The 13,458-nt window shown below is 38.8% G+C and overlaps 1 protein-coding gene across 9 annotated transcripts in view; it reads left to right on the forward strand.

Annotated features, from left to right (window-relative positions):
- Positions 1-13,458, forward strand: part of rbfox2 (RNA binding fox-1 homolog 2) — a 244,094-nt gene that overhangs the window by 64,354 nt on the left and 166,282 nt on the right. For 8 of the 9 annotated variants that reach the window (XM_062982988.1, XM_016993667.2, XM_062982986.1 and 5 more), the window contains exon 2: positions 42-92. The exons of the other annotated variant lie outside the window; for it this stretch is intronic. In XM_062982988.1, coding sequence (XP_062839058.1) covers positions 42-92 — 51 coding nt within the window. The remainder of the gene's footprint in view (positions 1-41; positions 93-13,458) is intronic. 9 annotated transcript variants of the gene reach the window in all.

The raw sequence follows: 13,458 nt of genomic DNA on the forward strand, positions 1-13,458 counted from the left end.
TTCCTTCCTTTTGTCAAAACTGAGAACCTTTTTTCTTTCAGAATGAACCTCTGGCTTCCGGTTATCATGGGTACCCAGCAAGAGACAGTCAGGTAAGAACAATTTTTCGATGCCTTCAAGACATTGTTCTACAGTCCTCACTAGCATTGTATTCATACTATTTCATGGATTTACCTGTCTTTATTACTGTAAGGGACTGACAGAAGCTACATTCTGTAAGAAGAAGGGGCTGACTGGATTAGCTTTGGAATTCCCATCTCTTCATGACTGTCAGAGGTGCACAGTGACATTGCTTATTCTTAAACAGAAGGGGAGGGACCTGCTAATGTATTTATAGGGCAATGGAGCTAAGGAATAGTGTATAATCCCCACTCCTTCAATTGTGGCCTTGTTTAACAATCTGTGCAGGGCTTTCACAGACTGTGGTACCTTTTCTTCATGATATCAGTTGAGGAGTTACCTATAATGTAAGTGACGTTTTTGACACTTATGGAATATTATAAATTGATCAATTTTCAGTTGCCTGTCAATATGCATATTATTTATTCATATAGATGTTTACATCCTATCCTATATTCTGCGGTCTCAAAGCATTGTCAATAAAAACAATTAAGTATTTTAAAGCAGTTTAAAATTGGACATAATACAGAACCAAAATCATATTAAAGCATTACACAATTTAAAATGGGCTAAACATTAAAACAGTTTAAGACCATGAGCAGTAAAGAATAACTCAATGAAGCCTACAAGTCTTTAGTAAGAAGCTGTGTTTTTACTTAGCACATTGATGCTAATTTGAGCCTCAAGGGTAAGGTCCTCTCCTACATCCTATTGCCCCATGATGAGACATAGAGAAGGGACCCCTGCTGATCTCAGTCTTTGTGTTAAATGTACGTAGGGAGAGATGCTCCCTCAAGTGTCAAGGTACAAAATGGGTGAATACATATGGAATTTTTCCCTCCCCTCCCTCCCTCCCCCCTCCCTCCCTCTCTCTGTCTCTCTCTCTCTAGATAGATAGATAGATAGATAGATAGATAGATAGATAGTTAGTATAAATCACCTTTGTTGTTATCTAAACACTCTTGTAAGGAAATTTGGATATGTTCTATTCTACTTGTACAATCCAAAATAAAAAGATTTTAAAAACCAAAAAAAGAAACCCAATTAGGTTAATGGAATGTAAAAGTGGTCATAAAGATTATGTCCTGCAAAAGAAGAAGAAGAAGGTACAAAGCCATTTGGGACTTTTGAGTGTAATTAATTCAAATATCAGGAATTCATACTGGAAGCATACTGGCAGGTCAGTGCAATCCCTTTATGATCACTGTGTTTAATGGTACTCCAGTCAGCAATCTAGCCACAGTTACAGTTTCTGAATCGTCATCAAGGGCAGTCTGACATTAAATGCATTCCATTGCTTTGCAGTAATCTAATAGGGATGTTATCACTCTGGGCTATCCTTCCCATTGTAGGTTCTAATTGACCCAAGCACCACTGGCCTTTTTCACAGTGTACATCTTCACAGGGTACATCTACTGTAAATCAGTGCAGTTTGGCACCACTTTAATTGTCATGGCTCAATGTTATGGAATCATAACAGTTGTTGTTTTGCAGGATCTGTAGCCTTCTCTGCCAAAGAGTGTCAGTATCTCGCCAAACTATGATTCCCAGGAGTCCATAGTATTGAGCCATGGCAGTCAAATTACATTAATTCTACAGTGTAGATGTACTCAAAGACAGATAGAGAAGCATTCATGAGCTATTTAACTGCTCCATTTGAGGAGTAAAATCCTATTCACAATTTACTCAATTCCCAGTTCCAAAAGGCCCAGTTCTAACGGATCCTCCATCTTACAGGGATTAAGCTTCAGTTTGTTGGCCTTCATCCATCTGATTTCAGCATCCAGATGTGGGCCAGCACCTATACTGCTTCAGCTGACCCCAGTGAGAAGAAGTGATGTGTCATGGGCATACAAATGGCACCCAACCCCCAAATGGTTAATAAGCCCATCCAGTAGCTTCACATAGATACTAAACAACAGAGGGGATTAGATTTCTATCTGAAGCACCCACAGCTTAGTAGCCATGGGTCTGAACACTTATTCTGTGTTGATTTCGAATAGTGCAGTGACCTGCATAATTCTATACCTGGAATGAACACCATATATAATTTCTTTCTGATATTCCTGGATTTATAAAAAGGAGATCAATAAATCTCCATGCCACTTCATGTTTCAGTTAATCAAGAAGCCTATTCACAGTCTTGGCAGAGTGTGGTTGCTGCCTTGGGAATTTATCACATTACACTTTAAATAGGCATTGAGTATGCATCCCACTTTAAATCTCCTGGCTCCCTCCTGTGGAATCCTGGGGTTTGTAGTTTAGGGAAGCCCAGGATTTCTTTGAGAATTTAAAAGCCCCCTCCCTAAATTAAAAGGGAGGGGCCTTGTAGGATGTAGAATTGTCGGAGATAGTAAAGTAAAAATTTTAACCTGCAGTTGTGGGTTTGGCATTTTGGGGGTAGAGTGGTTTTTGAAGTAGTTTAGAATAGGGGTATAAATTATGTAAATTTTGAACAGCAGCTCCCAACATTCTTTACCATTGGTTGTGGTGCCCAGGGAGATTGCATCTGGAAAACTGAATGATTCCCACCCTGATAAACAGATATCTGAAAAGTTGTAGAATTCTCTAATCTGAGACATGACTGTATGTTTAGCGAAGACAGAATGTAGGCATGTGTCCATAATAAAATCTGTGTTATAGGCGTAACTTGGCAAAAAGGCAATCTTTTGTGTCTCCTGTTACCTTCACCAGAAGAGATGTTACAAAAGGCAGTGGAGAGGCAGAAGATTAGAGAGAGAAAGATTGTTGATGCTGAAGTCTTAAAATCCTGCATGGCTAGATGAAATACTTCAGGAAATCGCAGCTGTTCAAATCAGGCTCTATGAAATGCTGAATTGGTTTCAGGTTGCACCTAAGACTGATCCAGGGTCTCTTGGGACACAGAAACAAACAATGGTCAATTAAAAATATATAAAATCCATCTGTTTCTTAGAACAGTCTCTGTTTCCAGACAAAACACAGGGGCACTCTTGAAAGTCGAAAAGAAATAGAGATACATAAAAAGTTTTATATTAACAAAGTTGATGTATAGGGTTTAAAAAAAATCAATAGCAGCTTTACTTTCTAGTTAGTAGTTTCAGCTGTGGAACTTCCTCCCAAGCAGAGTTAGGCTGGCTTTATTCCATTTGCATTTTTGGCCAGAAGCTAGGACTGTAATGTTTTCCATGTCTCTAACCAAGTTAGAGGAGCCCTAGTAGACTGAGAGGTGATGAATAAATACTTTAAATAAACATAAAATATGTTTTGTTAATAAATACAGAAGATGAACTCTTGGAAATTAAATTTCCACTTCACATGATATAAGAAGTCTGCAAAGTCTTCTACATGTTATACTAAGATGCTTACCATGCAGATTTTATTCCTTGAACATCAAATTGATCTTTCTTTTTCTCTTTCATTTGTGTTCTATTTTATTTTATGAAGAGTTCTAGAAGCCTTTGTATTAATAAAGGTGTAGCCATAGTATGGATTTTGGATTTTTTTCCATCAAAGCAAGCTATCTTTGTTTTAAAGTGATTGTGTTGATTTTCATACAAAGTCATCTGGAGATAGACCACAGAAGTGAAAAGCATGATAAAAATGCCCTCTACAGTGTGGCGACTGTATTTTCCCCAGCAATTAATAGTTTGCATTTAAACTTATATGTAAAATGGATAGTTTTACTTAACTTATAATTCGTATTAAATTCTTCCAGCTACAGTATTATCGAGATCTGTAAGTAGGACTGCAGTTCTGTAAATCACAGATGAGGAAACTTCACATTTGCAAGAATTTTATTAGAATCTTGAGATCCTCTGAGGTCTCTTCTGTAGATTCATTTCAAGTTTAACTTTCATTAACAAGGTTTCAAAGCTTTTAACTAATCTCATTAGGAACTTCTAACATGATACCAAGTTCTCTGTAGTCACAGTAGAGATTTGATGGGATAGAGATAACCACACATAATCTGTCACTCATTCCTATGTCATCTGGGTGGTATGCTTTAGTTAAGGCTCTGTATTAAATTTTCTATGAATTAAACTGAAATTTAAGATCGCTGTGTTTTGAAAAGTTCATGTCTCTTTATTGTAGACAAGACAAAAGCAGCTTAACAGAAGTTGTATCTATCATGCTAGATTTCTGTTCCAAGTTAAACTTATTGTGAACTCCCCCCTCCAAGCCATTGGACATTACTATCCTTGAAAGGTACGTATTTTAGCATTCAGTACTTTTCCCAATACTGTATATTTTAAATCCCCTCCTTTTTGCATATTAACATTATCAGTCTTTCAAAGAGCAGGCACATAGTTTCTCTCTGTGTTAGTGACTGTTACTAATAATCCATATTTCCATTCCAAGTTATACAGAGTGTTTTAACTATAAAAATAGCTATATGATCGTTTTATATTTTAACTGGTCTGTTTGAATGTATAATCTGAATGTATAATGAATACTTATTATTTACTTGGATTTTGACTCTTCAGATAATTTAGCAAATGTGCAAAATGCCTTTGCTTATTCTCATCATATCTCCTCCAATTTGCCCTGCTTAATGAAAATCTAATCTAATGAAACCTGCAATCTCAGCTTCTTCTCTGAGTTATACTTTCTTTATAGTTTAAAGGTACAGCTATATCAGTTCTTTAAACATCTGTGATACAGTTTAACGTGACAGCCAAAAAAAGCCAGTGCAATTCTAGGTTGCAGCAACAGGAGGATAGTGTCCAGATCAAGGAAAATAATAGTGCCTTACTATGCTTTGGTCAGACCTTATCTGAAATATTGTGACAGTGTTCTGGACACCACAGTTCAAGAAGATTACTGATTATATGGAATGTATCGAAAAGACAGTATCCAATTTGGCCATTAAGTTCTGTGAGAAACCGTTTAGAAAGTTGGACATGTTTAGCTTAGAGAAAAGAACATTAAGAGATGATATGATAACCATCTTTAAATATCTGAAGGGGAAGGTGGAGCAGTTTTTATTTTCTGTTGCTCTGGAGATTAGAACATGAACCAGTGGATCCAAATTACCAGAAAAGAAATGCTATCTAAACATTAACAAGTCACATAGCAGCATAGCAGCACAGACTGTTATAGAACGGAAAGATTGTTATAATAGGCATGGCCTAAAGGAGAAAAATCTCCCTTAGGCCATACCTTGGTGTTCTTGAAAATAGATCTAATGTATGAAATGATAATTTGAGTGCCTCTTGGGTAAGCATAAACAAAGCAAAAATCAGCACGTATTTCCTACTGATTCATACAAATTGAAAATGACTCTGGACTGGCATATACTATGTGATCATCAAAACTTTTGTGTAATAAACTAAGCTGAATCAAACCTAACTTCAAAGAAAAGAATACTGCCCTTGAGGTTTTCCAGTGGTATAGTTAAAGAGCATTCCTGATTTTAAAAAGAGAGGACAGCTGAGGAATTTGTAGTTTAAAAGTTGACAACATGCTGTTTATGAATACCTACATCTCTGTTTTTTTTCTTGAGAATTAGTACAACTCACAAAAACTGCAAAAATGAGAGGATATTTTCAATCTTTAATAGGCAGTAAGAGCAGAACTTTGACAGATGTGATTTCCTCTATTTACAGATTACCTGCACTGTCTTATCAGTGTTACTAGTTTGTATGCAGTAGATGCTCCCATGAATTCTAGTTTCTATTAGGTGATATCTTTTGTTGTAAACTGAACACCATCTAGTGGAGAAACTGTGTATCTTACAAAATAATAGTACAGTAGAGTCTCGCTTATCCAAGCTCTGCTTATCCAAGGTTCTGGATTATCCAAGCCATTTTTGTAGTCAATGTTTTCAATACATCATGATATTTTGGTGCTAAATTCGTAAATACAGTAATTACTACATAGCATTACTGTGTATTGAACTACTTTTTCTGTCAAAATTTGTTGTCTAACATGATGTTTTGGTGCTTAATTTGTAAAATCATAACCTAATTTGATGTTTAATAGGCTTTTCCTTAATCTCTCCTTATTATCCAACATATTCGCTTATCCAACGTTCTGCCTGCCTGTTTATGTTGGATAAGTGAGAGTCTACTGTATATCTCCTTTTACTGGCCCAGCTATACTGTAAAAGTGTGAAACATTTGAATCGCCCCTGGGAAACACCATAAAGTATAGTTGGGTAATACCTTATTTAGCTACCAAAATATCATTAAAAAACCAAGCATTATAAAAATATTTCTTTCAGACAAAGGGAAAGAACAGTAATAACCTCCAAGTCATTCATGTGTGCCTGTTCCTATAATCCTAAAGTGTTTTGAGCAAATATTTGTCATTCAGCACTTCAGTTGCTCAAATTAATTTTCAAAGAAACTTTACTTTGGATAACAACATTCTCAACTGTGGCTTTTCTCAGTTTTCTTCTCAATATATTTGCATTAAAAAGTCAGTAAACCTTCACATCTTTTACAGTTTTGTTAGTCATTCACCTTTATATATTGTTACATAGAGGTTTCCAAGTTCATTGCAAGTAGAAAGACAGAGGTTCCCGTATGGGATCCTCATCTAGTAGAAACAAAATAAAATGCCTTCAATCATAAATAGTGTCCTCTCTGAAAAGTAAAACAAAAAAAACAAAAAAAAACCCTTGGATCCACAACAAAATAAACAGTGTGGCTCATCTTTCAATGTCAGTAGTTTATTATCATACTCCCATCATATCAGTCTATATGTGTTGGCCCTACAGAAAATATTTCATTTGTATTGAGTAGCTAAAACATTAAAAATGCTTTGTTCAGCAATATGTTTCTATGTACAAATGACAAAGTGTGACTGAGGATCAAATAGATGTTTTCCCCCTAAAACTTCATGTCCCCTAGGTGAAAAGTAAAAAGAAACAAATTTGAGAAAGCTATATCTTGAGCATTTTAAAGATTATAAACAAAAACTGTGATTGTACAGTTGATCCCCCATACTCACAGATTCTGTATCCACAGATTCAAACATGTCTTGGAAAATATTTTTTTTAAATCCGAAAAGCAAATATTGATTTTGTAATTTTACATAAGAGATGCCATTGTATATACTACTGAGACTTGAGCATCCACAGATTTTGCTATCGATGGGATTCCTGGAACTAAATTTCAGTGCATAATAAGGGCCCACTGGACACTGAAATTAATATTAAACCACATTTCAGATTTGGTTGCTGTGCTATTCTTTTCCATACGAGGGCACTCATTGCATAGAAACTACTAAATGCTGTTGGAAACCAGTTTGGCTCCAGAATCATTGTCTGCATTGATATATTGGGGTGGTGGGCACAGGATTTGTGCCACAGTAGCAAAGACGACACCCTCCTTTCTGGAAATTATTTCCAGAGCAGTTTTTTTTAAAATTTTGTGGCTGTTGGTGAACACCTGGAGTAGGATAATAAATCTGGGTTGCTGTTTACTTAATCAAGGCAGGAAATGGGTTGAGGAATAATTTTTAAAAACTTTGAATCTTTAAGTGTATATATATATATATAAGGTCAGTGAGCTTCCTTGATGCCCCCTTTCCTTGTTGCCTGCTGAGAACTTTCATGCTGCACAGTGAAGGAAGTGGACTTTTTTGGAGTATTGTAAGGGACTCCTCAGGCAGTAGACTTCTCTCTCATTTAGAAAAACAGCTCTGCAGTATCCTGTAACTTTCAGCTGATATCTCAAAGGGCTTAGAATTGCTCCCTAAAAGTTGTATATTTGTCTCACTGCATGCATGCATACCCATAACAATAGTATAGAACAGTGGTTCCCAAACTTATTTCACCTTCCGCCCCCTTTCCAGAAAAAATATGACTCTGCCCCTCTGGAAAGAGGTGTGTGGCTTAGAGGGGTGGGTGTGGCTCCTGCTTAAGAGGGCGGGGCTGAGCCTCTTCCCTAGTCCAAGATGCAGGGCTGCGAGGGGAAGTGGACGAGGCCACAAATGGGTGGCCAGGACTGGGATGGGCGGAGTTATGAGCTCTGAGGCAGGGCGGACCTTCTATCCCTGTCTTGCGGCGTCTGCCAGGACACAGGGGGTGGGGCTAGAGGAGGGGGCGGGGCCTCTTCCCAAGTGCCTGACGGGGTTGAACCTTTATACCCCGCCACCGTGTTCTAACAAGCGCATCAGGGGAGTTATACAGAGGCTCAGCCCTGTCTCGCGCTCTTGGGAAGAGGCCCTGCCCTCACCCCTAGCCCTGCCTTTTAGTCCTAAAAGGCCTCTCAGGAGAGGTATAGAGACTCAGCCCTGTCTCGGGCTCTTGGAAGGAGGCCCCGCCTCGTTCCCTAGCTCCGCCCTCTGTGTCCTAACAACAGCCTCAGGAGAGGTATAGATTCTCAGCCCTGTCTCGGGCTCTTGGGAAGAAGACACGCCCAGTCCTCTAGCTCTGCCCCCTGTGTGTCCTAACAGGCGCCTCAGGTGCTAAGCCCTGTCTCCGGCACTTGGGAAGAGACCCCGCCCTTCCTCTGGCCCTGCCCCTGTGTCCTAATAGCTGCCATCACCGCCCCCCTGGATTGCTCCAGCGTCCACCGGGGGGCGGTAGCGCCCACTTTGGGAATCACTGGTATAGAACATATTTAACTTGCTTTCCTGTGTCTGGAATAATTTCTAGACACATTTTAGTAGGTAGTAATTGTATTTATTATGTCCACATAACCTTTTAACAAGAGATAACATAACAATACAATATCTCGTCATATAAGTAGAATTTTCTTTCTTTTCAAAATTTTGTAATCACGTGAATGATATTTTACCTTAATTTCACCTGACATTTTTTATAATGTTAACTTCTGATTGAACAGATAATTTTATTTTTTAATTATTAAAATAGAAAAAAATCCTTGAGTAATACAATGACTAGAACTGAAATTAAGTATGTGATTCAGTGTAATATGCTGCACTGTTCTTGTGTTATATTTGAAAATAGCCTTTGTGGAATTAGCTGCGGTTATAGGAAAGGCTTATTTTATGCAGGAAAGCTCTATCCCACACCTATGATTTTTTTGTAGGCTTTCATACAAAGAAATGAAGGATACAGTCACTCAGAATGGCTGCTTTGGGATAAGGTGGGCAAGCCTAGCTTCTTCAAGGAATTTCAGTTGGAAGGCATCTCAAACTAGGCTGTACCTCTGATCCAGAGCGAAGTGAGCTTTGTTGCTGAGTAAAAAGAAGCGACATTCTGCCCACCAAAAAGGGTTCCTGAGCATGTACAGAGTCCTACAAGTTCCTGTTGTTAGATAAAAGTTAAATGGAAAATTCTGAGGGAATGTATTTTCTCTATAAGATCACAGGAGGTGTTGAGTGTGTGTGTGTGTGTGTGTGTGTGTGTGTGTGTATGACAGCGTGGAAGGTCAGGGTGCGTGCTGGGTGGGTTTCATCAGACTCCATCAATCATCTTCTCCAGCACCCTGATGAATTGGTTGCAATCGTCTGCCACACCAATTCCTCTGTTTGCAGGAAGTCCCCAACCTCCAAGGCCAGAAATCATGCCTGATAGGTCATAGCAGGCTGTCAGTCAAAACTAGCCTGCTGTTAACTGTTTCATTACTGAAACACACACACTTGCCTAACAGCAGGAAACACTTGATTTACATTTCATACACATACAGCCACAATCCAACAGTATATGTATATGTGTGTGTGTGTGTGTGTGTGACAGTAGAATCTCACTTATCCAAGCTAAACGGCCTGGCAGAAGCTTGGATAAGTGAATATCTTGGATAATAAGGAGGGATTAAGGAAAAGCCTATTAAACATCAAATTAGGTTATGATTTTACAAATTACGCACCAAAACATCATGTTTTACAACAAATTTGACAGAGAAAGCAGTTCACTACGCAGTAATGTTATGTTGTAATTACTGTATTTACGAATTTAGCACCAAAATATCACGATATATTGAAAACATTGACTACAAAAATGGCTTGGATAATCCAGAAACTTGGATAAGCAAGGCTTGGATAAGTGAGACTCTACTGTGTGTGTGTGTGTGTGTGTGTGTGTGTGTGTATATATATATATATACATATACATACATACATACACACACACACACACACACACAAACTTTTGGAACTTACTAGGGATAGAATTGCTGCTCTTGTGGAGTTTCCAAGAAAGGCAGTCCTGCTCCCATATCCCTTTGGATCAGAAAACGGATGGTCTAAGGATTTTGGAGCAAAACCACCCTGGAGCCTATTTCTCCAGGACTGCACTTTGCCCCTACTGTTCTTCAGAAATAATTGTGCATAGTGTTGTTCATATAATCAACATATGGTCAATGTGTCATGCTTTTCAGATAAACAAGATTGTGGGAGGAGAGAAGAGAAATTGCTCCCAAACACCAGCTTTCAATAGTCTGAAAAGTCTTGTAGTAATTATATTGTTGGAGGTGAATCTAATTCTACAACCTTTCTTTGTAAATGCCATACTTGTAATATTGGAGGGATTGTATAGCTGACCTGCTTGACTAGGTGCCTGGCAACTTCCCAGATCAATGACAATAGGCACTGCCAGATAACTGCTGGTAATATTCACCTTTAAATTCTTTGTTGGTCCTGGCAACTGCAACATAATCTTATGAAAATTGAATGGCTTAGAGCTGCATAAGTTATTTTTACAAATAACCTCAGTGGCCTGAGGTTAGGAATCCTTTTAATGGTGTTGTCAAAGGCTTTCATGGCCGGGATCACAGGGTTGTTGTATGTTTTCCGAGCTGTATGGCCATGTTCTTCTAGAACATGGCCATACAGCGCGGAAAACATACAACCCTTTTAATGGTATTTGTTATAAGTTATTAATTGTTATATATGGGGTGTTCTAATTGGTTTTTTTAATTGGCATATGATGTTTTTAGTTGATTATGTATTTTATGTATTGATCTATTGATGTATATGTATTTGTGTTTTTTAAACTTTTGTACACCATTTTGAATCCCATCCATGGGAATAAAGTGGGATAGAAATGAATTAATAATAATAATAATAATAATAATAATAATAATAATAATAACAACAACAACAATAGGGTAGAGGGGTATCTCTATGACAGCTGCCCTGGTAACTTTGAGTTTGATCCTTGTCAAAGTTGAAATTCAAGACAAGGAGCCAAGTCTGTTTTTAATGTATCTTTCATATCTGAAACAAGCACCAACTTCTTTAGCATCCCCTTTTTTCTCAAGGAACTTAATGCTAAGCAGTTCTGGTACTTCAGTTTTGGAATGATGATGCTGGCTTTCTACATCCATTTCAGTTTGAATTTAGTTATGGTTTAGAATTTAAGCTGTCGTGGTTACCACATCAGGTGACTTCTGTTGAGAACGAGATGGGGGAGTGGTGACCCTGCTGGATTTGTCAGTTTGAGGAGGTGGTCCTGAGAGATTTTGCATTGGCCTCTTGAAAATGGTGCTGGAGAGTTCATGCAGAGCTCTATCTCCCTTCCATATGGTTTAACACCTACAAGAAACTAGTGGACAAGGTCATCTGGTGATATGGTATGAGGTGCCAACTGTATGCAGATGACACTTAATTCTATCTCTCTTTTTCATCAAATCTGGCAAAGTCAGTGGGTGTTTTGAATCAGCACTTGGCTGTAGTAGTGTTCTGGATGATGGCCAATAAGCTGAGTCTCAATCCATAGAAGATAGAAGTATTGTTGGTGGGAGGTGTGTCTGCACAATTTTAGTGATATTCATTCTGTTCTGAAAGGTAGTTGAAGGGGGAATGCATTTATCATTGACAGTGGAATAAGAAATGTCCTCATCCACTCATAGTTCCTTTTATCAGCTTCAAATGATAAATAACCATGATCTTATTGGGACAGAGAATCTAGGTAGTCATGCTCTGATAATAAACCTTTTAGATTACTGTAATGTACATGGGACTGCTTTTCAAAATATTCTGGAAAATTCCATAATAGAGCTGCAAGTTTGTTAAACAACGGTTGGGCGGTTTGATCATATTATCCTAAATATTTTGCCAGCTTCAACTCACATATCTGGTGCCCCGGTGGCGCAGCGGATTAAACAACTGAGCTGCTGAACTTGCTGACTGAAAGTCAGAGGTTCGAATCCGGGGAGCGGAGTGAGCTTCTGCTGGTAGCCCCAGCTTCTGTCGACCTAGCAGTTCGAAAACATGCAAATGTGAGTAGATCAATAGGTACTGCTCTGGTAGAAGGTAACAACACTCCATGCAGTCATGCTGGCCACATGACCCTGGAGGTGCCTACGGACAACGCTGGCTCTTCAACTTAGAAATGGAGATGAGCACCAACCCCCAGAATCGGACACAACTAGACTTAATGTCAGGGGAAAACCTTTACCTTTACCTACAACTCACATCTAATCTGGATCTGGATCTAATTTAAAGTGCTAGTGTTATACCTAAATTGCTTGGGACAAAATTACCCAAAGAATTGCTTCCACGCCTATATTTCTGCTTGCATGCTGAATTTAACACAGTGGACCTTTTCCTGATGCCACTGTAAAATGAGGTCTGGCTATATGAAATAGAACCTTCTCTTTGATTGCTTGTGAGCTGAACCCATGTAGTTTTCATGGCAAGAATACTGGGATGAGTTACCATTACCTTCACCAGGAATCGTATTTAGTCTGACCTCTCTGCCATGTCCTTGGGTGGTCTTTGGTGGCCCTGCACGGTATAGCTCATGGCATCATCGAGGCACTCAAGCCCCAGCACCACGACAAGGTAACAATCCTTTGCATGGGGTATTCCAATTGATTCCTAGGCCGGAGTTAAAATTGCTAGAAGAAACATTAACAACCTTAGGTATGCAGATGATACCACTCTGATGGCCAAAAGTGAGGAAGAGCTGAGGAGCCTTATTACCAGGGTGAAAGAAGAAAGTGCAAAAGCTGGGTTGCAGTTAAACATCAAGAAAACGAAGATCATGGCAACTACACCTATTGATAACTGGCAAACAGAAGGAGAAAACATGGAAGCAATGACAGACTTTATATTTCTAGACGTGAAGATCACTGCAGATGCAGACTGCAGCCAGGAAATCAGAAGACATTTCCTTCTTGGGAGGAGAGCAATGGCCAACCTTGATAAAATAGTGAAGAGCAGTGACATCACACTGGCAACGAAGGTCCGCATAGTGAAAGCAATGGTATTCCCCATAGTAACCTATGGTTGCGAGAGCTGGACCATAAGGAAGGCTGAGTGAAGGAAGATAGATGCTTTTGAACTTTCATGCTGGAGGAAAATCCTGAGAGTGCCTTGGACCGCAAGAAGATCCAACCAGTCCATCCTCCCGGAAATAATGCCTGGCTGCTCACTGGAGGGAAGGATACTAGAGGCAAAGATGAAGTATTTTGGCCACATCATGAGAAGACAGGAAAG

The sequence above is a fragment of the Anolis carolinensis genome, chromosome 5 (genome assembly GCF_035594765.1).
Source record: "Anolis carolinensis isolate JA03-04 chromosome 5, rAnoCar3.1.pri, whole genome shotgun sequence".
Classification (NCBI taxonomy): Eukaryota; Metazoa; Chordata; class Lepidosauria; order Squamata; family Dactyloidae; genus Anolis; species Anolis carolinensis.